The sequence below is a fragment of the Panthera leo genome, chromosome D1 (genome assembly GCF_018350215.1).
Source record: "Panthera leo isolate Ple1 chromosome D1, P.leo_Ple1_pat1.1, whole genome shotgun sequence".
NCBI classification, from domain to species: Eukaryota; Metazoa; Chordata; class Mammalia; order Carnivora; family Felidae; genus Panthera; species Panthera leo.
This window is the reverse complement of record NC_056688.1, coordinates 45488881-45513593: the sequence shown is the minus strand read 5'-3', so window position 1 is coordinate 45513593 and position 24713 is coordinate 45488881. Positions and strand designations below refer to the sequence as shown.

General features: G+C 34.3%; 1 protein-coding gene across 11 annotated transcripts in view; it reads left to right on the top strand.

The window, feature by feature from the left end:
* TMEM135 (transmembrane protein 135) overlaps positions 1-24713 on the top strand; it is a 364077-nt gene that overhangs the window by 93172 nt on the left and 246192 nt on the right. For all 11 annotated transcript variants that reach the window (XR_006194180.1, XM_042907390.1, XM_042907389.1 and 8 more), the window contains one exon: positions 2681-2746. Coding sequence is in view for 10 of the 11 variants with exons in the window: in XM_042907390.1 (XP_042763324.1) it covers positions 2681-2746 (66 nt within the window). In the remaining variant the exon portion in view is untranslated. The remainder of the gene's footprint in view (positions 1-2680; positions 2747-24713) is intronic.

The following is a 24713-nucleotide window of genomic DNA, read 5'->3' as shown; positions in this document are numbered from 1 at the left end:
TATCTGGTCTAGGGTTGCTCACTTTGCCTTGATAATTCCTAAACTGTGAATCTTTTTAGCTTTCTAATTCTGTGACTGTGTAGATTTGTAACAACAAAGATGTATGATTTTCAGCCTTAGCTGGGCTTTTAGTGTTGCTTGGCAGTTCTGTCCCCTTCTGTTTTACTTTTACATTACATAGTCCCTTCCACCCCCCTCCCTCCTTCATTCAGTGTCTTTGTGATTCTCAGAAGATTATCCTGTCCTCTAGTTGCCTGGGGGAAGGGGGAGGGCTAAGGGCAGAGGGAGGGATAGGGAAAGCATGCTCCTCTATTTGTACCTTGTCCCTTTTAACACAGCGGATGGATAGCTGTGTGCTCTTGATCCTGTCTTCCACAGGAATCCCCTTCCATTTCCCTCCCTGTGTCTAAACTTCTTCCACCTTACTGACAACTTCTACTTAGCCATTAAAAACTTGTTTAAATCTCTTCTATCCTAAAAGTGTACTGTTTTCAGTTTTCTCTCAACTCTGTTCTTTCTACCAACAACTCATTCTCATTTCTTACCTTTATTGTCAAACTTTTTGAAAGAGTTTGCTTACACTGTTTGACTTTTATATCCTTTCATTCAGTCCTTGACTATATTCTTATGTGCACCACTCTATAGAAATTGTAAAGTATTTGACCTTTTTGCAAAATTGGACACTATTGATATACTTAAAATCAATCTTTAAAAGTTATGAAAAAAAGTTTTGATCAGGATTTATATGTAGTTTAAGCAAATAGTGTGCTGCGAAGCTAATGGAAAAAGAGTGGTATTCTTCTTCACCTCTTCTCATGCCTGATTTTCACAACCCAGAGGCAACCATATGCAAACTTTTATTTATTTCTTCTGTTGTTTACTTCATTAAATCTAAATGATCTTGTGTCTACTTATATTACCCTGATCTCACTGATTTTGCAACATTTTACCTAATAATAACCTTTGCAAATATATATATTTTAATGATCATGTGCACTTTCCTTTCTTTTGTCCTCCAGGTTTTCATCCCTCCTACCCTTTGGATTTCTTTAGATATTCATTCAGTTTTAAATTTAGAATTGTCTTTTTTATGTTTTTGGTTCATTTTTGGGGTTCCTAATTCTTAAAATGTGTGTTTTGTTGAACATCTTTTGAGTTATATTTTCTATTATTGAAGGTTGGAAATGCCTTTCTCTTATGCCAGGTTAAAAATTAGAAACACATGTTGAGCAGATGAATTTGCATCCTCTCGTTTTTTCAACCTTAGTCCCATGAAACCTTTTTCTCGGCCTCACTGGCTATCTTGTTTGTCTTTTCACATGCCAAGCATAATCTTACCTATTGGCCTTTGTATTTCTTGCCCCCTTGTACTGGAATACTTTCTCATGGACTGAATGAGAAATTCATGTCAAACCCCTACCCCTCAGTGTCATGGTATCAGGAGGTGGGGTAAATCAGATTAGATGAGGAGCACTCAGGGTAGAATCAGGGCACTTATGAGTAGAGAAAGAACTTGTTTCTGTTTGTTTCCAGCCATCCAGGAACCAGGAAGCAAGTCCTTGCTAGACACTGAATCCTCCCTTATTTTTCTTCTAAGAGTTTTATAATTTTAGCTCTTATATTTAGGTCTTCGATCCCTTTTGAGTTAATTTTTGTATGTGGCATAAGGCAAAGGTGCAAATTCATTCTTTTGCATGTGGATATTAAAAAGATTGTCCTTTCCCCCATTGAATGATTTTGGTAGGCCATGTATGCAGGGGTTTTATTTTTGAGCTCTCTGTTCTATTTCATTGACCTATCTGTTTGTCTACGACTGTACCACACTGTTTGATTACTGTAGCTTTGAAGTAAGTTTTGAAATCAGGAAGTTTGAGTTCTCACTTTGTTCCTCTTTTTCAAGATTGTTTGGGGGTATTTGGAGACCCTTGGGTTCTGTATCAATTATAGGATGTTTTTTTTTAGATTTCTGTAAAACAGTCATTGGGATTTTGGTAGGATTCACACTGATTCTATAGATCATTTTTGGTGGTATCGACATCTTAACATTTGTCTTCCAGTTCATGAACACAGGATGTCTTTCCATTTACTTATGGTTCTTTCATCTCTTTTAGCAGTGTTTTGTAGTTTTCAGTGAACAAGTCTTTTGCTTCTTTGGAACTGTTAATTTCATTTTAGGATTATTCATTGTTAGTGTATAAAAAGCAATCACTCTTTTTTGGTATTATTTTATGTGTGGAATCACTGAATTATTTCATCTTCTGTCAGTATTTCAGTAGCAGTGAAGTGATTTCAACTGAACTTAAATGGAATGAATAATAGAATAAATGATAATTTCTGAATTGAATTCAAGTGCTAGCTTATTACTTAATCTTTTTAATCAAACTAAGGTTTAAACTTATCTAAGTGTACTAATTTGAAACCATATAGATATGGGTGAATACTATCAGATCAAAATAACCTTTGAAACGATTGCACTTGAGTTCTTGATAACATTAAAACATTCTGAAAATGATGTTTTTGAAGTAGAATGTAGATCATGTACCTCTTATTGTGCTGTATTGATGCTCCTCTAGAAGTTGCTGGAAATGTAATAGTAATGAATGTTTTCTTCAGTTTTGGGGTGGGAGTAAAGAATATAAATGATATATTTTTGCTTTTTTTTTTTTTTTTAAATTCACAGGCCACAGAAACACTATTTAGAATGGGAGTAGCAAGAGGAACCATCACAACGTTAAGAAATGGAGAAGTAAGATGAGAATTTTGACATAAATATTATTTCTCATTCCTTAGTCTGCCATTTTTAAAATATAAAATGGGAATTCTGTGATAATTTATATAACAAATTGAGAAATACTTGGTGAGTGAATCTTACGTACAAATCTGTTCTAGTTCAGTCATATTGGAACCAGACCTTAGGTTGAAAACAAAATGCTAAGTCTTTTAATCTTTGGTTGCCGATTGCTTTTACTGTTAAAAGAAAATGATATTTTATGTAATAGTAAGTTTTACACATATATATATTTTTAATGAAAATAATCCTGTGCTTTTTCCTTTCTTTTTATCCTATGTCCTACAGATCTGATACTTCTTTCTTAGGATAAAATAATTTGTAATGTTGACATTTATCACACAGAGAACGAGAGAGACAAGAGACAAAATGTGTGGTGGGGGGACAGAAACGAATTTAGTCTGTTTTATAGTTGAGGCTCAATTAAGGAACAGATTCTAAGTTTTGACTTTTCTAAATGTTTCTACCAATTCTTAAAAAAAAAAAAATGCTACCACTGGAAATAAATTTTCATTCCAGAATGATTATCAGCCTAATTACCACTCTGTCTGCCTTTTCTGAATTCACTTTCTCACTAAGACATGCTTAAGTTGATGTAGAATATGACATCACATTGCCATATTCCTTTTTCTATTCTATTAGCAAATACTTAAGGATAAAATATAGTGTTCCTCATTCTAGAATTAAGTTCTTTTATTTAATTTAATATTTATAATTCAGTAACCTAAGTATTTAATAGTAGAAGTGACTGAATATATGAGGAGTTAACTGAAATTGTGTTATTGTATGATTATAAATTTTGTCAGTCAATATATCTTCTTGTTAGGCAAAAATGTACAATCATTTGGAAATGATATACTCTTAAGTGTTGAATTGTATCTTGGCAAGGCACTTCGGTGTTAACTTGTAGTATATATTTTGTCAATGAAAAAGACTTAACTGATCCCTTTGTATTCTCAACTAACTATAGTATGTGGTACCATTTTGAGAAAAAAAAAATCCCACTAATAAAGTCAGACATATTTATCTGCCTAGAATATATCAAAATAAATTTCATATTTTAGTAAATACTATGTATTTTCTCTTGGGCGGTGGCAATTAATTTTTAAATTTTATCTTCTGTTGAAGGAAGTTTGGGGAAATGCATGCGAGACAGTTTTAAAAGTAATATTTTGAGCATATCGACACATATTGGATATGTACATATTTCACATAATGGAGAGGAAGTGGGTAAAGCAGCCCACTTTTGATCCATTTCTCCCCCAGTTACTAAGGAATTAGGGATTGCAGAGGTTGCTAACTTTGTTAACAGGTATTAATGTTGGACAAAGTTTTTAAGCACTGACTTTCAGTTTCTAAAATGAAGTTAAAACTGTTAAGATGCACATCGTTTTCTTTTACATTTTAGGATCTCTGAAAATGGTATGTGTCTTCTAATCTGATATCTCATAGTTACCATATAGTATTTTTCATGTTTTAATATGTCTTAAGTTTTGAGGTTTCTTATAAGTCTCTGATATGTTGGTGTTGATAACAAATGATAATATTTTGTAGTTTAAAAAAATACAGTGATGTAGTAAGTATTCAGTAAATGGTATTTAGAATAGGCTACAAATTAATTTTAATTTAATTATTTGACTTGGAAAATAGAGAATTAAGACAAAACCCAAAGATATTAAATATGTGTATATACAGTTAGCATAGATTTTTGGAGATGCTGGGCTAAGTGTTATGGAAATGGATAATATAGCATGATTCTGGCCTTTAGAAGTGCTTACTCTCTGGTTGAGAAAATAATTGCTTCAATACCTGGGGAAAAAAATCTGGTAGAGAGTAAAAAATACTTAGTTTATGTTGAGTCTAGAAGTAACTAGAGTCCAGATTCCATTTGGAATGTGCTAAATTTTAGTTAGTATCAAGGCAATAATCGATAATTTGTTTGGGAGTAGGAGAAAACCTAAAAGGCTAACAATTTAATGGGTTATTTAAAGAGAAGCTGAAATCACCATATTTATCATATTGGAAACGTTATGATATGCTAAGGGAGCAGAGGGGTCAGCAGCTTACTTATTCTAGGGCATTTACAAAATTGTTCTAGCCCATTGCTGTGAAAATTTCTGTTAAACAGTAGATTAAGAAGTAACCCCGTGACAATGCTATCAGGTAGCAAGAATAAAGACTGGTATATCCGAATTACAAAAAGATAAGTAAGCTGTTATCTGGTTGCATGATGACATTGAACTTTTCTTGTCTGCCCTTCCCTGTGTTCTAAGTCTAAGCCTACACATTTTGTCTAGTTATTGGGAATTTCTACTTGGATGTTTTAAGAACTGTTGAGACCAGAAAACATGGTTTCTTTCTCAGAAAATAAGAAGGTAGGGGCACCTGGGTGGCTCGGTCGGTTAAGTGTTCAACTTTGGCTCAGGTCATGATCTTGTGATCTGTGAGTTCAAGCCCCACATTGGGCTCTGTGCAGACAGCTCAGAGCCTGGAGCCTGCTTTAGATATTGATTCTCCCTCTCTATCTGCCCCTCCTCTGCTCATGCTCTGTCTGTCTGTCTCTCTCTCAAAAATAAATAAACATTAAAAAAAAATAAGGTAGTTTTTGAAGGAGTTTGAAACTGACTTTATAATATGTTAATAATGCATCATTGGAGGATTTAAGCAAAGGAGTGACACATTATATTTTTAATTCTTCATCCCCACTCTGCAAAGGGGAAATTATTCTCATTTTATAGATAAAACGAGGCTCAGAGAGTTTAGACATTAGTCTGTGATCAAACAGCTAGGAAATGGGAGAGAGACAATTTGAACCCCTGTCTGACTCTAATTCCCATTCATTCCCATCATACAATATAATCTCCTTCAATGTAATTCACTTAGACTAGAGTTTTCTGTTTATTCAATTATCCTATATTTTGACAATTAAAAAAGAGCACAGTAGCTGAGACGTCTGAGATTATTGTAATCAGCCATGATTTTTTATGCATTCTGATTATCACTGTCCCCTTTTCATATGTGTAAAGAAATATGTCGCGTAAAATGAATGGAAAAAGTACCCTTCACAGTTCTATTTTGTCACTAAATGTCTAACCATGTTGATATGTTCTTTGTACAGTCCTATATGTGGGCTAGATTTTTGTATCTTTATTAAATTACATAGGCAAGGAAGCAGACAGTTTTTCTGGGTAGAATTTTTTTTTCTTTTCACATTTTTATTTTAATTCGAGTAAGTTAACATATAGTGCAATTTTGGCTTCAGGAGTGGAAATCCAGAATTTATCACTTACCTGCAACACCCAGTGCTCATGATAACAAGTGCCCTCCTTAATATCCATCACCCATCTAGCCCATTCCCCATGCACATCCCTCCATCAACCCTTCGTTCTCTGTTGTTAAGAACAGAGTTCTTAAATAAGAAATTCTTAAATTAAGAAAATAACAGAGTTATTTTCTTATGGTTTGTTCCCCCCACCTCTTTTATATCTACTTCCCATATGTTAATCTGTTTTGTTTCCTAAATTCCACATGAGTGCAATCTTACAACATTTGTCTTTCTCTGGCTGACATTTTGTTTAGCATAATACACTTTAGCTCCATCTACATTGTTGCAAATGGCAAGATTTTATTCCTTTTGATGGCTGAGTAATATTCCGTGGTGTATATGTATGTCTCTACATATGTATGTATATACACCACATCTTTATCATTCATCAGTGTATGGACACTTGGGTTCTTTTCATAGTTTGGCTATTGTTGATAATGCTGCTATAAACTTTGGGGTACATGTACCCCTTTGAATCTGTATTTTTGTATCCTTTGGGTAAATAGCTAGTAGTGCAATTGCTGGGTCATAGGGTAGTTCTATTTTTAACTTTTTGAGGAACCTTCACACTGTTTTCCAGAGTGGCTGCACCAGTTTGCATTCCCACCAACAGTGCAAGAGTGTTCTTCCCTCTCCGCATCCTTGCCAACACCTGTTGTTTCTTGTGTTGTTAATTTTAGCCATTCTGATAGGTGTGAGGTGGTATCTTCTTGTGGTTTTGATTTGTATTTCCCTGATGATGAGTGATGTTGAGCATCTTATCATGTGTCTGTTGGCCATCTGGATGTCTTCTTTGGAAAAATGTCTATTCATGTCTTCTGCCCATTTCTTCACCGGATTATTTGTTTTTTGGGTGTTGAGTTTAGTAAATTCTTTATAGATTTTGGATTCTAACCCCTTATCAGATCTGTCATTTGCAAATATCTTTTCCCATTTCTTAGGGTGCCTTTTAGTTTTGTTGATTGTACCTTTGTTGTCCAGAAGCTTTTTGTCTTGATGAAGTCCCAGTAGTTCATTTTTGCTTTTGTTTCCCTTGCCTCTGGCGATGTGTCTAATAAGAAGTTGTTGTGGCTGGGTTTAAAGAGGTTGCTACCTCTGTTCTCCTCTAGGATTTTGATGGTTTCCTGTCTCACATTTAGGTCTTTCATCCATTTTGAATTTATTCTTGTGTATGGTGTAAGAAAGTGGTCCAGTTTCATTTTTCTGCATGTTTCTGTCCAGTTTTCCCAACACTGTTTGTTGAAGAGACTGTCTTTTTCCCATTGAATATTCTTTCCTGCTGTGTTGAAGATTAGTTGACCATATAGTTGTGGGCTGGGTAGAATTGTTTTAAATTTGTTTCTTTATTGGTGGGGCTTATTTATGAAATTTACCATTATCGCAGTTATTGAATGTGCTGGGCTCAAAAATTACACTTTTGTGATTTCTTTGGGAAAGATGTGATTCTATGTTCAGTCTTCCAGGTGTTTATGCATAGAGTAAAACAACCCTTTTGTTGAAAGATAGAGTAATTCTTTTAAATTTATGTATTAAAAAAATCTACTGTTTTTTTATATAATTTAAGATCTAAGTAAGTCAGAAAGTGGGTTTTTTCATTAGATTATTCTTAATTCAAAGTTTTGAGAGAGAACAAATTTTAGAAATTCTTTACTTTGGGAAGGTAGGATTGCAAGCTCCAGGTCTTAATTTAATCCTTTACCTTCTATTTATCAGCTCATCCTATCCAGTTCTTACAAGGATATCACTGGGAGTGTAGAATAAAGAAGTTAAATGACTTTTTATAGCCAGTGAGTTTACTTATCTTTTTAGCTCTATTAATTTAAAAAAAATTTTTTTTTACATTTATTTGTTTTTGAGAGAGAGAGAGAGAGATAGTGTGTGTGTGTGTGTGTGTGTGTGTGTGTGTGTGTGTGTGTGAGCTGGGGAGGGGCAGAGAGAGAGGGAGACACAGAATCCAAAGCAGCTCTAGGCTCCAACCCATGAACTGTGAGATCATGACCTGAGCCGAAGTCGGATGCTCAACCAACTGAGCCACCCAGGTGCCCTGTAGCTCTGTTAATTTTTAAAAATTTTATGTATTTCTAAAATGTTAAATATGCATACTTATTTTCATTGTTTTGAAAAAGTTTAATTTTTCATGTCTTTGTCTTTAGCATTACATTTGGAATTTTGGAGAGATGAATGGAAGGAGAAATAATCCTTTCCCATTTATTCAGCAAGTATTTATGGAGCACCTTCTATATTTCTGGCATTGTTTTAAGTGCTTGTAATTTATGAGTGAGCAAATCAAACCAGTATCCTTGCCTTTGGGGGACTTACGTTCCAGCCCACTAAAAACTTATGGAAGAAAATAAAAATATAGAAAGGAGCTAGAAAGTAATTACAATTACATACCTTTAAAAGAAATTATGAAGAAGTGTAAGGTTTAAGAGTACAAGTATTTAACTAATAGAGGAAGAAACAAGTAATTAGAGTAAGGTTAAGTTAGTTTAGAAAGTTTCTTAGGAAGCATATCTTCAGCTGGGCCTTATAGGAATTTATGAACATTGCTGAAGGAGAGGAGGTCAGAAGGCATTGTTAATTAGGAGAAAGTGTACAAATGGGCATAGTTGAGAGTTAAGGAGAGACATCTTGATGTAGAATTAAAAAGGAGGGGAGTAGGGTGTGGTGTTGAAGGGAAGTAACATTTATTTAGTATCTGTTCTGGGCACTTAGTAATTATTCAGCTCATTTATATATCAAAACAACTTTCCATTTTAGATTCTTTTATCACAGTTCTTTCCAAAGGAGGTGTTTAAAATTCAAGAAAGTATAGCTGACCTTGGAACAACACAAGATTTGAACTGCACAGGTCCACTTATATATGGATTTTTTTAATTTTATAAATGCATTTTGTCTTTTTATGATATTCTTAACATTTTCTTTTTTTCCTAGCTTACTTTATTATAGGAATACAATATATAAAACTTATAAAATAGGAAACATGTGTTAATTGACTGGTTAAGTTATCTTAAGGCTTGCAATCAACTGTAGACTATTAGTTGTTAAGTTTTTGGGGAGTCAAAAGTTATATGTAGATTTTTTACTGGGTAAGGTTTGGTGCCCCTAACCTCCACATTGTTCAAGAGTCAACTGTAGTTTGTTTGTTTGTTTGTTTTTTTGAATTCATGTTTCCCTGATAATTTACCATACGAATGCTTACTTACATTGATTAAGCTTATGAATCAAGAATTAATACTTTTATCTCCTTCCCAAATGGAATAGCCAGTTTTGTGTGCTGGAAAGAGCACTCATCTGCATGCTAGTCGGTGTGGGTTCTCTTCCTGGCTGTACTATCTATGTGTTCTTGGGCAGTTTACTTAACTTCTTACAACTTCAGATTCGTACTTTAGAAAATGAATTGGTTAGTTGATCTTTAAGATCCTATACAGCTGTAACATTTTCTACTTCTAGGCAGCTTTGTATATCCCCCTTCCCCTTTTTTAAAAAAGTCGTTCTTGGCCTTTACTGTACATGAGAATTGCCTTTGGAGCTCTATAAAATTTAGGTGCATGGACTCCATCCCCAAAGACTTTGTCTCTTGGGTCTAGCTTATGGCTCCAGTGTCTATATTTATTTATATAGATTTACTCATCTAGTATAGAACTACTAATCTATCATACAGAATTACTAAAATCTACTGATTTTAATGCCTAGCCACTTCTGTAAACTATTTTAAAGAAGTATTCTTCTTTTCTTTTATTAAAAAAGATTTTTTTTAACGTTTATTCATTTTTGGGAGATAGAGACAGAGTGTGAGGGGGGAGGGGTAGAGAGAGGGAGACACAGAATCCTAAGCAGGCTTCAGGCTCTGAGCTGTCAGCACAGGGCCCGATGAGGGGCTCGAACCCACGAACTGTGAGATCATGACCTGAGCTGAAGTCGGACGCTTACCCGACTGAGCCACCCAGGCGCCCCAATAAATATTTTTCATTGTTCTTTCTTCTTTGAATTCAAGGAACACACAGTTTGAGTAAGGCAAAACAGATGAAGACATAGCAAGGGGTTTGAAATGTATTTAAAGATTTTTGTATATAAAGTAGAACACAGCAGCATGGATTGCTATTTTGGAAAGATGGATAGGGGATTTGACTCAGTATCTACTTTTGTTTTATATTGCTGTATTCTACATGCTTTATAAGAATAGAAATCTTTTTTGCCTTTCAGGAACAAAATGCCCTACATAAGTAATACGGAATATCTTGTTGTAGTGTAATTGCTGCAGTAAGAGTAGGAGCTCTTTGTTACGGATTTCTGTTTCTTCAGATTTAGCATCTGCCTAGCATATAATAAGGATCTTCGTATAGTTCTGATGAACAAGTAATAGAGTTATTTAGAAAGAATATCTGTGATAAATACCACTTTGATTTAATCACCTCTCAGTTTAAGATAAATGTAACCATAAATATAGATTTATATGCGTAGTAAATACTAGGGTTATATTATTTCAAAATCATGAAATTGTGATATTAGTGATAAATTTTGTGACATTTTTTCATGAGTGAAAGACTATTTGAAGAGACTGAAATTTACATATTTAATATTCAATCTTGTTCACAAAGTTAATCGAGTATTTAAGATATTAAGATATACTTCCAACATTGTTAAAACTGTTAAAAATTGTATTCAATTTAGTTTACTTTTTAAGTGTTTTTTTCTTTTTGTGAATGAGAATTCTTTATATAAATAAACCTAGAAGTAAGCTTTCATATATTTATATTTTTAAAATTGCATTTAGTTTTTCTTAGTTAACTATTTTATTTATCTGTTTATTTTTACTCTTCTGTTTTAATACCACCTCAGGAAATATGTATGTCTCTAATAAGCAAAGTGTTAGTATTTCAAATACTGAGATCTTAGTGGCTTGGTGTCTAGTGAATGCCGGGGCCTAGTGGCTGGTAAACTCTGATCAAATGAGGAAATACTATTGAGAGCATCTTAAAGATCTGAGGCATGGCACTGGAGTCAGATCTAGTGTCCCTTCCCTTCCTTTCTTTCCCTAAATATTGAGTCCCAGGGACTATACTAGGTGCTAGGTTTTAATGGTAAATAAACCTAGTATGGGTTCTTCTCTCAGGAAGCTTTATATATATAGTTTAGTAGCTGAACCCACAACCTGCCACTTGTGACATTGCTACTCAGTGTCTTGTTCTGTAAATAGGAATAAATGCATCCACTTCATGCATTACTTTGTGAGAAGCAAATTAGATAACATGTATAAAGCAGTTAGCACAATGTCTGGCCCAAAGGAAGTCTATTAAAATTTAGTCTATACTGAATTATAACTTTTTTATTTAATTAAATATGATTAAGTATATTCTGTATTTGAGTATATGGAAATCTCTGGATTGTGATTATTTGTAACAGTGTGTGAACTGAGAGTTGGTAATGAAAGACAGACTTTAAATATTTTGGTCAGCATATTTGTCAGTGCCCTCTGCTGTCTAATGCCGATAGCTCAGTTATAGAAAGAATATATTTAGTTACGAACTTGACGTCTCCTACTCAACCAAATTCTATGGAGCATGATTTTGTTTACATACATAGAATAAAACATAGCAGGAGTTAGTGCAATGGCAGAAAAACTGAAATGTACAAATAAACATAAGAATTCTATTAGAAAAACAGGGTGAAATCATTGAATATTAGAAACTTAGTTCTGATAATTCCAAGTCTTAGTGGGACAAAAGTCCCGCTGTGACTGGTGAGACACTGACCTTCCAGAAGTGCAGCCTAAGGCTCAGTGATCCTGTCAAGGAAAATTGGGTTATCTCTTCTGCAAGAAGGCCTCTGATTTATGTATTGTATTTTAACAGGAAGAAAATGTTAAGATGCTTTATACATGTCCATTGCCATTTAAAATATACTCTTAACTTGATTAGCTCCCTCCCATATCATGTAAGGGAAAAATTAAAAAAAAAAAAAAAAAAAAGGAAATCTGACCATTCTAGAATGTTCCTGAATAACTCTTTCAAGTCTCTTGTGTTTTTTGTTTTCCCCCCTGGGAGTGATTTCCAAATTGTATGCTTATTGACAAGCTATATAAATAATCTATTGGAATTTAACCTAGAAAAGTTATTATAATGTTTCTTCCTTTCAAGCAACAGATAGAAGATAGCTAAAAAACAAAAACAAAAACAAAACAAAACAAAAAACATATGGGGAAAATGGATAGTATCCAGAGAAGGAGAGAAGGAATAAATATGGAAAATGATCTAGAGAGAAAGGTTAGGGCCCAAAGAGGATTTATAACAAGTAAGCTAATGCAGGGAAATCCCAAAGCTTTCTTTAATGAGATGGGAAGAAATGAGTTTTGATTGCAGAACAGAAAGTTGGAGATAACTGAAGCCACTGGTCATTACTTTAGGGTGATGAAACATTCAGAGGCTTCAGAGAGGTTGTGGGATTGCTATCTTGCTCATTTTAAAAAGGTTTATTTCTTAATAGCCATTAATCTGGGTGCTTTAGATATTGAACTGCCAGAGGCAGAAGACTGGTTTACATAGCATCTTGGTAATATATATATGTGTATATATAGATACATATTTTTTTTTCATTCTGTTTGTTTTTTTTTTTTCAGTTTTATAATTCCATGAATCAAAACAGCATGCTATGTTTTGGCAGGTGCTCAGATAATTTAGAATCCATGCCAGAATTACATTGATCTTCAGAACTTGTATTTTATTCTTGCTGGAAAATTTTGTCCTTGTCACTAAATCTGCTTCAAGTGGCTCATCATGTTATATGCTGTGACATTATTTCATACTCCTGTTGAACAGAGTTTATTTGGAAAATTCTGGTGCAGACAAAGAAGGCCAGGGGCTAAGCTGAGTTTTTAAAAATATCAGATCACAATATTTAAGCTTGGTGGCCTTGTCTATACCAATTCTGTATGTGCCTTGCTATACCGAGGTAATTATCTATTGAAGTGCCCTTATTTTCTTCATAATAGAAACTCTGCTTTTGATTTAAATACAAAAATAAATGTGCCATAATTTTGTCCTTAACCAAAACAAACAATATCTGGACAATGTCTGGCTAAGTATGGAACACTTAGGTTTTATTTTTCAAAAATTGGAAGGGTTCTTAAGATAACATCAGTTTGTTTTGATCCTAATAGGAAGAGCTTTAGGCCAGGAAAGCAATTATTTCCACATGGGTAAAGCCAGCCCCAACTACTTCCCCTTCACCAACCCACTGAACTTAAACTTGCCTATCTTGGTTATATAGCTAAATGTGGTTGAATATATTAGAAAATGCAGGGTCTATTATAAAAATAGTCTTTAGATATACAGAAAATTTTTTTTGTACAAAGCATACCAAAGGAATTTTGTATAAAATGTTGGGATGAGTCCACCAACAAGTAATTTAAACTTTTTGAATTGCCGAAGAAATTTAATTTATACACACATATATGTATAATATATTTCTTACTATTTTGTTTGTACATCTTTTTTCTTTCTTTGTTGATTCTTGGCTGTATTGTCAATAGGTGAATTTGCTGTGTAGTGACAAGTATTGTTTGTGATGACTAGTAGGGATGTGGCATATCAGAAAAGAAAAGGTTGTGGTCTTTCTGGTGATCAACTCTGATCCTAAATCTATCATTGTGAATCACCTCATTAGCATAAGAGATACTCCTATCATTCTGGAAATTCTAAGGATGTTTGAAGTTGTGTACCAGAAACTGGGAACAGAGACCAGATATATTCTTTATTATAGCATAGTCTATAGATTTGCTTTTTCTGAAAATTTCATATATATGGAATTATACAGTAGGCACTCTTTTGTGTCTGACTTCTTTCACGTAGTGTTTTTTTGAGGTTTATCCATATCAGGTTTTTCCTTTTTCATGACTGAATAGTATCCATTGTATGGATAATATTTGGCTTATCTATTAACTAGTTAATGAAGATTCGGATTACTTCCAGGTCTTGGCTTTTATAAATAATACTTCTTGCCGGGGTAGCTCAGTAGGTTGAACATCTGAGTAGGTTGAACGTTTCTGCTCAGGTCATGATCCCATGGTGAGCATGGAGCCTGCTTGAGATTCTTTTTCCCTCTGCCCCTCTCCCCTGCTTTTGCTGTCTCTCTCTAAAAATAAAACAAATTAAAAAAATTTACTTCTGTATTTGCCTAGAAGTCTTTGCTTGGTATATGTTTTTATGTCTCTTAGGTTGATACCTAAGATTGGAATTGCTAGGTCATCTGAGTAACTATTTACGAAAAAGTGGCTTTGCCATTCTACATTCCCAGTGGCAGTGGACAAGGAGTCCAGTTTGTCAACATCTTTGCCAATATTTGGTATTACCAGTCTTTTTGATTATAGCCATTCTAGAAATATGTACTGGTATCTCATTATGGTTGTAATTTGCATTTCCCTAATGACTAATGATGTTGGGCATCTTTTTGTGTGCTTATTCATTTGTGTATCTTTGGTAAAATGTCTATTGGAATATTTTGCCCATTTCCTCATTGGGTTTGTTAATCATTGAATTGGAGCAGGTGACTTTTAAAAAATTCTGGATATAAATCTCATGTTAAATACATGATGTAAAAAATTTTTTCCCCAGTCTGTGGTGTTTCTATTTTGTAAACAGTACTTTTTGAAAGTAAAAGTTTTAAATTTTGATGAAGGTTCAGTTTATTAATTGTTTTTTGTATTCTAGCTAAGAAATCTTTCCCTAATCCAGAGTTGCGAAGATTTTCTCCTATGTTTTCTTCTAGAAGTTTTATATTTTTTGGTTTTATATTTATTATTATTATTGTTATTTTATTTTTTCAAGTTTACTTATTTTGAGAGAGAGGGAGAGAGTGTGTATGCACGTGGGGAAGGGGCAGAGAGTGATTGGAGAGAGAAAGAATCCCAAGCAGGATCTGTGCTGTCAGCGCAAAGCCTGACGTGGGGCTCAATCTTACAAACACTGAGATCATGACCTGTGCTGAAATCAAGAGCTGGACATTTAACTGACTGAGCTACCCAGACACCCCGGGTTTTACATTTAGATCTGTGATCCATTTTGAGTTGACTTTTGCAGATGGTGTGAGGCAGAGGTTCAGCTATTTATTTTGCATATAGATATCCAGTTATTCCAGAATCATTTGTTGAAAAAACTCTCCTTTGCTTGTTAAATTGCACGGACACCTTTGTCAAAATCAATTGACCATAAATGGTAGGGTTTATTTCTGGAAATTTTGTGATTCTCTTTCTGCTAAGTTGAAGGAAGTAGAGTCTGTCTTTGTCTGTCTCTCCCACTGATTACAACTAAAAACCCTGAACGGTATACATAAAGCAACTATCTGCAACCTTAAATGATAGCAGAAGATTGGAGAAAAGGGTCAAAACTGGAAGTGTGACTGATACCAGTGAAGTTTCCTGTTTCTTCCCACTCACCATCCTTTTTCTCCTTGTTTGCACTCCGAGGAATCTCCTATTCTTGATCTGTACAATGAGTACAGACAGAAAAAGCTCTAAGGGACCCCCTCTTCCTCTGTTTATGGTCAGAGAACTAGAAACGAGGGCTCCTGTATGAAGAAGACTGTAGAAAATCACCATTTTCTTATTATGTTTTGCATTTTGGTTTTATTCTCCTGGTAGGACTCCAAGAACTGTCCTCTAGCAACAGTGGTGGTAGTGACAGTCACAGCTGTGATCTTTCCCTTTACCAGAGAAACTAGAAAAAGGGGTTCTTATAGTCCAAAGAGTGTGGGGAGAATATCTGTTATTTTTTTGCTTTCTTCCTTTCTTGCAACTTCATCTCTGAGGCAGATGTAGTTGCAGTCCATGTGCAATGGTATGAGGGGGGTGGCAAAACCCCAACATAGAAGATCAAGAAAAGGAGCTTAGGAGACAGAATGTGGGGAAAGTCATGGAGAGACAGGAGGTAGAGAAAAAGATGACCTAAATCTGTCTATGATATCTGCGACTCACCTCTGAGCAGAGCATGTATGTACTAACAATAAAGACTGAAAACTGAGCTATACCATAGACCATTGCCCTTAGGTGGTGCATGTGGAGATATATTGAATACACTGAAGAAACTTGGGAGATTGAAAATGATATTGAAACCACAGCCCAGAGAAGGTGGGTTGGGACTTGTGGTTGGGACCTAGTTCGGATGATTGCCTTCAACAACAACAACATCGGCAAAAACGGCAGCAACAGCAACAACCACAAACAATAATTATCTGGAGGACCAAGAATCTTTAACGTGATCAGGAATGTCATAATACAAGTCTCTAGGACTTGTATCCAAAAGTATTTGGCATGCCAAGAACCAAGGAAATCATAACCAATTGTAGGGAAGACAGCAATCAACAGATGCCAGTGTTGAGATGACATTGATGTTGGAATTATGAAAAAGTTTTCAAAACAACTGTTACAACCCTGCAAACATTGTTGATATGAATAGCAAGATTGAAGTTCCCAGCAAAGAAAAAGAAACCACAGGAAGAACCAAATTGAAATTTTAGGACAGAAAATTAAAATAACTCAAATATTATTATTAAATATAAAAATAACTAAACATGCATTAGTTGAGTTCAACAATAGAGAAGACAAAGGAAAGAACAGTGAAGTTGAAGAAAGCTCAATAATAATTATGCAATCTACACGATAATCAGAAAAAGAGAACAATGAGCAGAGCTTAAGGACTAGTAAAGATCTAATATTTGTGTCAAAAGTGTCCCAGAGGAAATGCAAAGAGATTTGTGCAGAAAAAATATTTGAAGAAATAATGGCTGAAAACTTCCAAATTTCTATGAAAGACAAATTTATATGTTCATAAATCTCAATGAACACCTACTAATAGGCTAAATATTATATGATTCCATTTATATAACATTCTGCAAAAGTCAAAACTTATAGGGATGGGAGAATGGATCCATGATTGTCAGAGATTGGAGATGGAGGAGAGGTTGATTACAAAAGGACAAAACAAGGGAATTTTTTGGTGTTGGAACTATTTTGGTATTGTGGTGCTGGTGGTAGGTGCAAGATTTTGTGTATTTGTCAAAACCAATGTAGTTATACAGTATAAACTAAAATTTACTGTATGTAAATTAAAAAAGAAAAAAGTTAAGGCAACCAAAACATGTGTATTGGAAGAGAATGCCATTAAGAACACTCTGGTTCTGGGGCGCCTGGGTAGCTCAGTTGGTTAAGCATCAGACTTCAGCTCAGGTCGTGATCTCAGGATAGGCAGGTTTGAGCCACACCTCCGGCTTTGTGCTGACAGCTTAGAGCCTGGAGCCTGCTTCAGATTGGAGCCTGCTTCAGATTCTGTCTCCCTCTCTCTCTGTCCCTCCCCTGTTTGCACTTTGTCTCCCTCGCTCTCTCAAAAATAAATAAACATGAAAAAAGTTAAAAAAAAAAAAAAGAATACTCTGATTCTTACAATTTCTCCTGGACTGTTGAAGATTAAGGAGCAGAATGAAGGAGGCTCGTTCTACAGATTATTTTTTTCCTTTGGTTTCTTCCAGGATTTTTTCCTTATCTTTGATTTTCTGTAGTTTCAAAATGATATGCCTAGGTATAGTGTTTATTTTATTTTATTTTATTGTATTTATTTATTTATTTATACATACTTTTCCTACTTAGTATTTTTTTTTTTGAGCTTGCTGTATCTGTTGTTTGGTGTGTTACATTAATTTAGGAAATTTTCAGTCAGTTTCGAATATTTCTTCTGTGCCTTTTTTTTCTACTCCTTTTGTTTATTCCCATTACATATATGTTACACCTTTTTAGTTGCCTGCAGTCCTTGGATATTTTGTTCTGCTCTTTTCAGTCTTTGTTCTCTTTGCTTTTCAGTTTTTGAGGTTTCTATTGTGTATCCTCAAGTTCAGAGAGTCTTTCCTCAGCCATGTTCAGGCTACTAATAAGCCAATCAAAGGCATTCTTCATTTCTGTTACAGTGTTTCTTATCTCTAGCATTTGTTTTTGATTTTTTTCTCAGGATTCCTATCTCTCTGTATACATTGCCCATCTGTTTTTGCATGCTGTCTACTTTGTCCATTAGAGCCCTTAGCATATTAATCATTATTGTTTTAAATTCCTTGTCCGGTAATTCTGACATTTGTGCTGTGTCTGGTTCTGATGCCTGCTTTGTTGCTTCAGATTTGGTTTTTGCTTTCTAGTATGTTTTGTAATTTTTCTTGAAAGCTAGACATGATGTACTAGGTAAAAGGAACTGCTCAAATAAGACTTTTGTAATGTGATGATGAAGTGTGGGAAGATGTGAAGCATTCTGTAGTCATATGCTTTCTTCTCAGTCTTTTAGTGAGACTGTGGTTTTGGACTGTGAACTTCAGAGATGTTTCTCAGGTTTTTTTCAACTCCCTTAGGTGGGACAGGATGGCTAACGTGGGCTGGAGTTCTCTTCCCCTACATCGATTAGGCTCTGATAATACCCTAGCAACATAGGCTCTGAGGGTAGTCCTTGTTAAGAACAGAGTTTTATGGCTTATTTCAAAATGGTTCCTTTTCTCTTCCCTCTGCTTAGAAGCACTAGGGGATTTTTGTGTGATATTTATGGTGAGAACTCAGTCAAGCTTCTGCAGGTAAAACTCACCTAAACGTGAGCCCCTCCCCGCCCATGACTGGGTTCTTCTGGAGTTTTTAACTCTCAGACTTGTTCACACTGAGCCTCCAGCAATTTAGTCAATTATAGGTTTTCCTACCCCAGCGCTGGTTCCTGTGGTTTCTACTCCTGAGTCTCTGCTGAGGTAAGCCGTGACTCCCTGTATTTGCCAGTCTGTTTCTCCAGTGTTGGGGGCAGTGGTTTGCCCTGTTTCCTCACCTCTTACAGATCCAAGAAGAGTTGTTGGTTTTTCAGTTTGTTCAACAGCTTCTTACTTGTTAAGATGGAGTTGTGACTTCCAAGTTCCTTCCATGTGGAACTGTAAATTGGAAGTCCCTCAGATTCTTTAAGGAGAATTGAATCCTTGCACTCATGATTTTTATATGATGTTGAAATACTCCATTTCTTTTGAACGAAGGTTCCAATTTTTTTTTAAAGACAGGATTGGTAACATGGAATGTATTTGACATGGGAGAAGTAAGACTTAGTATTTAATAAAGGCTCAGAAAGAAGTTAAAAATATTTACCAAAAATAAAAATTCAGAACAGAATTTTGAATATGTACTGATATTTAACAGTATTAAAATGAAGTTTTTGTTTATTGTTTTTCCAGGCTTTCCAAGTTTATGTGCCAAAGTGAAACTTCCATATGTTTTGTATTTCTTGTTAATAGTAGTAGTATACAGTGTACATTTTGTGACCTACCGACTTTCTTTCTTTTTAAAAAATTCTGTATTAAAATTAGTAGGAAGATAAACCAAAGTGCTTTCTGTATGTGCTTAAGTAACAGTTCTTGTTCACTGCTCACACTTGTGATATTGGGTACAGGGTTGTTCGTGATGAAATTGAAAACAAGGTGGATTAAGTGGAGGTCTACAGACTCAAATAAGAATTCTCAGATAGTGACGTTTTAGCACCAGATCTTATTGCTTTCACAGCTATCTCACAGTGTTATCTTGTGTTTTAAAAATGTAGATTCTGCTGTCTTAAAAGCTGTTTTTAGTTTTGGCTTGTATGGGTTTTGTTAAAGCAATTTTGACAGTATTATTATTAATTATTTTAACCATTGTGTTGTACTTTCACCTAAATGTTAAGTAGATGACAACCCTTGAAGAGAAAGTCAAGTTATATACTAGGTAAACAGTCTTTTCTGTAGTTTTCTTAAACATGTTTTATTACAAAGGTACAAATATAAATTAACATTTTAAACAAATCAAATATACTCAACGTGGTGAGACCTGTTGCTCCCAAAGAATTATGGTTAAACCATATGAAGGTATTTTCCTTTTCTGGTGTTGCCTAGGCTGTGCAACATGGGAGGCAAAAACCTGGGTATTGCAGCCTATGACCACCTCTTCTATCACCACTACTGCTGATGAGAAAAGGAATCAAGGTGTTTCCTTACCTCAACACTAAAAAGCAGATGGTGATATCTAGCTGTACCATGCCAAAAGAGAATGGAAGATTCAAAAGCAGGTAAATATTTGTTGAAAACAAACTGTGTGCCTTTTCCTATTTCTTCCACTTTTTATATTCAGATCTTACTCATTCTTCAAGTGAGACTCATCTCAATTGTTACCTCCTCTGTGATTTCCCCAGCTGGAAGTCATTTTTCCTTTCTCTGAAATAGCACAGTATTTGTAACTGTATAAGCTTTCAGTATTTCCTGCATTTACATTTGTTATTTAGGTACTTGGCTTATGTTTCCTGCTAGATTTAAGCTCTTCAAGGATGGTTTTTGATCTCATTTTCCTTTGTATTCTATATAACAGTTAGTATAGCATCCCAATTTATATTCATTGAGTTAATGGAAGACAAACTGATGGTAAATTAAGAGGAGAAAACTACAAATGAAAGTCCTCTCTTGTATATATGTTTGTTTAAGTTACAGTTTCTGGTTCACTGCTTAGACGTGTGACTGGGTGGAAGGTTGTTCAATATGGCCTGTAGTAATTGCAACATACCTGTTGTGATAAAATGATTAAAATGATAGTACCTTTATCGGGGTACTATGAATTGTAGATGATGAGAAATATTTGTGTGCAGAAATGTAAATCTCCTTAAATCTCCTAGGGCTCCTTAAATATCCACACCTAGGGCTGCAGCAGATACAAGTTTGATTTGCCTGTTTTTCTGGTGTTGTATTATTGAAATGATGGATTTTAACATGAATGTGATGGGAATTTGTGAAGGTACTTTGCATCACTTTCTGCTTACTGATTATTTACCTAATGAAGATCAGATTTCTTTAGAAAATATTTCTTCTTTAGAAAATTATGTTTTTAAACTGCGTTCTAAGATATAGGGAAATGTAATGATGAGACATGGCCCCTGCTTTCATGGCCCGTGCTTTCATGCGTCTCATTTTAAAAAGTATTGTTTCATACAGGTTTCTTTTAATTTATCTCTTGAATATTTAGTGTTAAGTATTTTAAATGTGATTTTTTTTCTAGTTTTATTTCTTATAGAATGTAAGTAAAATTAATATTTGATTTTACTATGGTATTTGATGGAAATTTTTTCCATCACATTCACGTGACCTACCAGGGTTTAAATCCTTTTAATTCTAATAGTTCTATAGAGTTGAGGTTAAGGAAGGGCAAGGAAAGAAAGCTATTGCTTGAAGCCAAAAGCTCTATTGTATTTGAATTGTAGCTGTCTAAATGACGGATGTTCCTATTCAATTGGCATGGTTCAATAATCATCAAAATTTTCTGTTTCTTTCCTCTATAGTCTATAGTAAAGCTAATGGCAAATAAAATTTAGCTCTGTTTTTTAATTCCAGGGCACTTTCTTGTTAAAAAAGGACATCTTACCATTTGCAATAACATGGATGGAACTAGAGTGTATTATGCTAAGTGAAATAAGTCAAAGACAAATATATGATTTCACTCATATATGGAATTCAAGAAACAAAACAGATGAACATAGAGGAAGTGAAGCAAAAATAAGACAAAAACAGAGAAGGAGACAAACCATAGGATTTAAATACAGAGAACAAACTGAGGGTTGCTTGGTAGGGTGTTGGGTAGAGGGATGGTCAAAATGGATGATGGATACTGAGGAGGGCACTTGTTGGGAGGAGCACTGGGTGTTACAGGCAAGTGACGAATCACTAAATTCTATTCCTGAAATCACTATTACACTATATGTTAACTAACTTAGATTAAAAAAGGAAGACGTTGTAATGAAATCATCTGATAAATGTAAACTTTTTTACTGATAGATTGGTTAGCCTAGTTGAAATGCATGCATTGACAGTGAAACTTGCAAATCACCTATTTTCTGAATGCTATTTCTGTATTAACAGCATTGTTTAAAAATCCCAACAGAGTTTAATTAATACTAATAATCTTTTTTGTTCTAAGAGCATAATGTTTAGTGAACATTCTCTAAGTTGGAAAATTTCGCCATATATCTTTCAAATATTTTAGAACCTTTTAAGTTCAAAAAGGACTTTGTGTCACAGTTGTTTTATTTGTTTTTTTGGAAAATTATTTAAGAGAATTTGAAACTTTCTCCCTATGTATTTATTTGTGAATTGCCTGTGTTCCAGAAAAACTGATCAAAAAAATTAGCCATTATATAAGGGCAGTTTAATTTCAGATTACCTTTCTATTTGGTGTTTCTTCCATCATTGGGTTAATTTTTTTTTTTTTTTGATATAACAAGTTTTCAATCTTTAGTAGCAAAAGAGTATGCCTTTAAATGCTGCTCTTTGCAAAATGCATAGTGACGATTTAATCTGTAGTTTTGCCTGACATAATGGCTTCTAGATAAGAACTTTGAGGAGCATCTGATTACTTTAGGTTTTTATAAATCATCAGTTCACAATGGTTTTTAGAAAATTACTCTTTGTTCCATAGTAAATGAAGAAATTTCTAATGCTATGTTTCAGACACTCTAAACATGACACATTGTATTAATAAGTATATGTCATAGTGTTAGATGCTCACTTCTTTTTCCTTCTTAAATATTCTTGTGTTATATAAGGGGCATTACATATAATGAGGTATTTTTGTTTTGTACATACTACTTTCTATATTGAATTCCAGTGGCTGGAATGTAGTTTATGTATAACCGGGACCCAAGGGTACAAGAGTACCTGGCTCTGGGGGTCCTAAACAGACCAGGTTCAGCTACTCGCCACTGACAAAATCCAAAGGCAGAGAGACGAGTGGTGGTGAAATAAATAAATATTAGTGAGGTCAACATTAGGAAGATAGTGGACTAATGTCTCAAAGAAGGTCTCTAAAGTGCTGAAAATACTTCTGGGTTTATGTAAGGAGAGTGTGAGACAAAGGTCGCTGGGGTAGAACAGTTGGGCAATAAAGGTCAGGTTGATCATTGTCTAGGGGTCAAACACGTGGGTCTTGCTGGCTCAGGGCAGTCGTTATTGCTTGAGGGGTAGTTTTGTTTCCTATCAGGGCATACTTTGCCCACTGGGCCTTTTGCCTGAGTGAAGAGAAGGGCTAGAAAGAACTTAATCAATTAGAAAGAACAGACTCAGGTCAAAATGGAGGTAGTTGAAGTCCTCTTTCAGATGCTCATTGAAAGGTTGGTGTTGTTAAACACTTAGGAGTGAACATTGATTTATAAGATTTTAAATGCCCGGCAGAAGTGTTAATACACATTGGTTTACTTCTTTTTATGAAAACCCAGTAGGCAAATAATCCCTTGGCTAAATAAAAAATTTAGGATACCATCTATTACATCATCAAAGAATTTTATGATAAAAATTTCTTTTTAGTATGGAATATTTCAAACTTATACAAAAAAGAATAGCCATTTTCCAACTTTAGTTATACACTGATTGCTAATATCTTTTATCCATACCCCCACCCACTTTCCTGTTATTCTGTCAATAACTTTGAGGCACATTTTAGACATTCTGTCATTCAGTCTATAAATATTTTAGTGTGTATCACTAAAAGGTAAGGACTCCCCTTTGAAAAACATAAACATAACGCCATTTACCTCCCTCAGAAATTTCCCATTATTTACACAGTACACTTCAGTGTTCATATTTCCTTAGTCATCTTTTTGTCTAAGTGAGAATGCAAATGGCATTCCAGTTGGTTAACAAATTTTAAATTGTTTTAATTGGTTGGTTCCCCCTTCATCCATCTCACTCTGATTTCCTAGAAACTGGCTCCAAAAGTGAGTAATGAGGTTTTAAAAATGATTATTGTAAAGTCATAGATTTAAACAGATTTTATGTGTTTCAGTTCATTGTAGTTATCCTTATCCTTCTTCATAGTCAGATTGTTCCTATTTTGGCCAATATTGGCTTCTGAATTGGCTTCTGAATCCTTTTTATGTAATCTTAGTAGTTCTGATAAGATGTTTCTCTTGTACGTTTGCTGGCCCCAGTGGGAGTTGGCTATTTCTCCAAGTGGCCATGGTTAATATAAAGAAGGAGTCTGATTTAAAAAATGTTTTTATCTTTCAGACTAACTCTTCTTACCCATGAATTAAAATTTTTATTTAACTTAGACAGTTTTGATTGAGTGGATCATTGTTTCAGATTTGTCTGCTGTTGAAGTCAGCAGTCTGAGATTTAGGTTTTCCCCCCAGGAATTTCTGTTACAATAAGGTTCATCTGTAAAGATGGTTTAAGTTTTGTGATACAGAATTTGAATGATTAGCATTATAATACACATTTAGCTGTGTACATATGTTTATAATTAGCTCTATTTTATAAGTAGGAAAACAAAGATTTATGAAATTATGATTTTGTTTTGTTTGTGAAACTTTGTAAAACTCAGTAGTTTGAGTCATCTGATTTATGATCTATTACTTTTCACTTGGTGAGATGCCACTTTTAAAATTGATATAGGAGTGAATGGAAAATTATCAAACAAGAGAAAGGAAAAATTAAGAATAAAAAGTTATAATATTTAAATATTATTAAGCATTATTATAGATGATATACTAGAAAGTGTGGTTATTATTGTATGGTTAGTATTATGGATACTTTGTT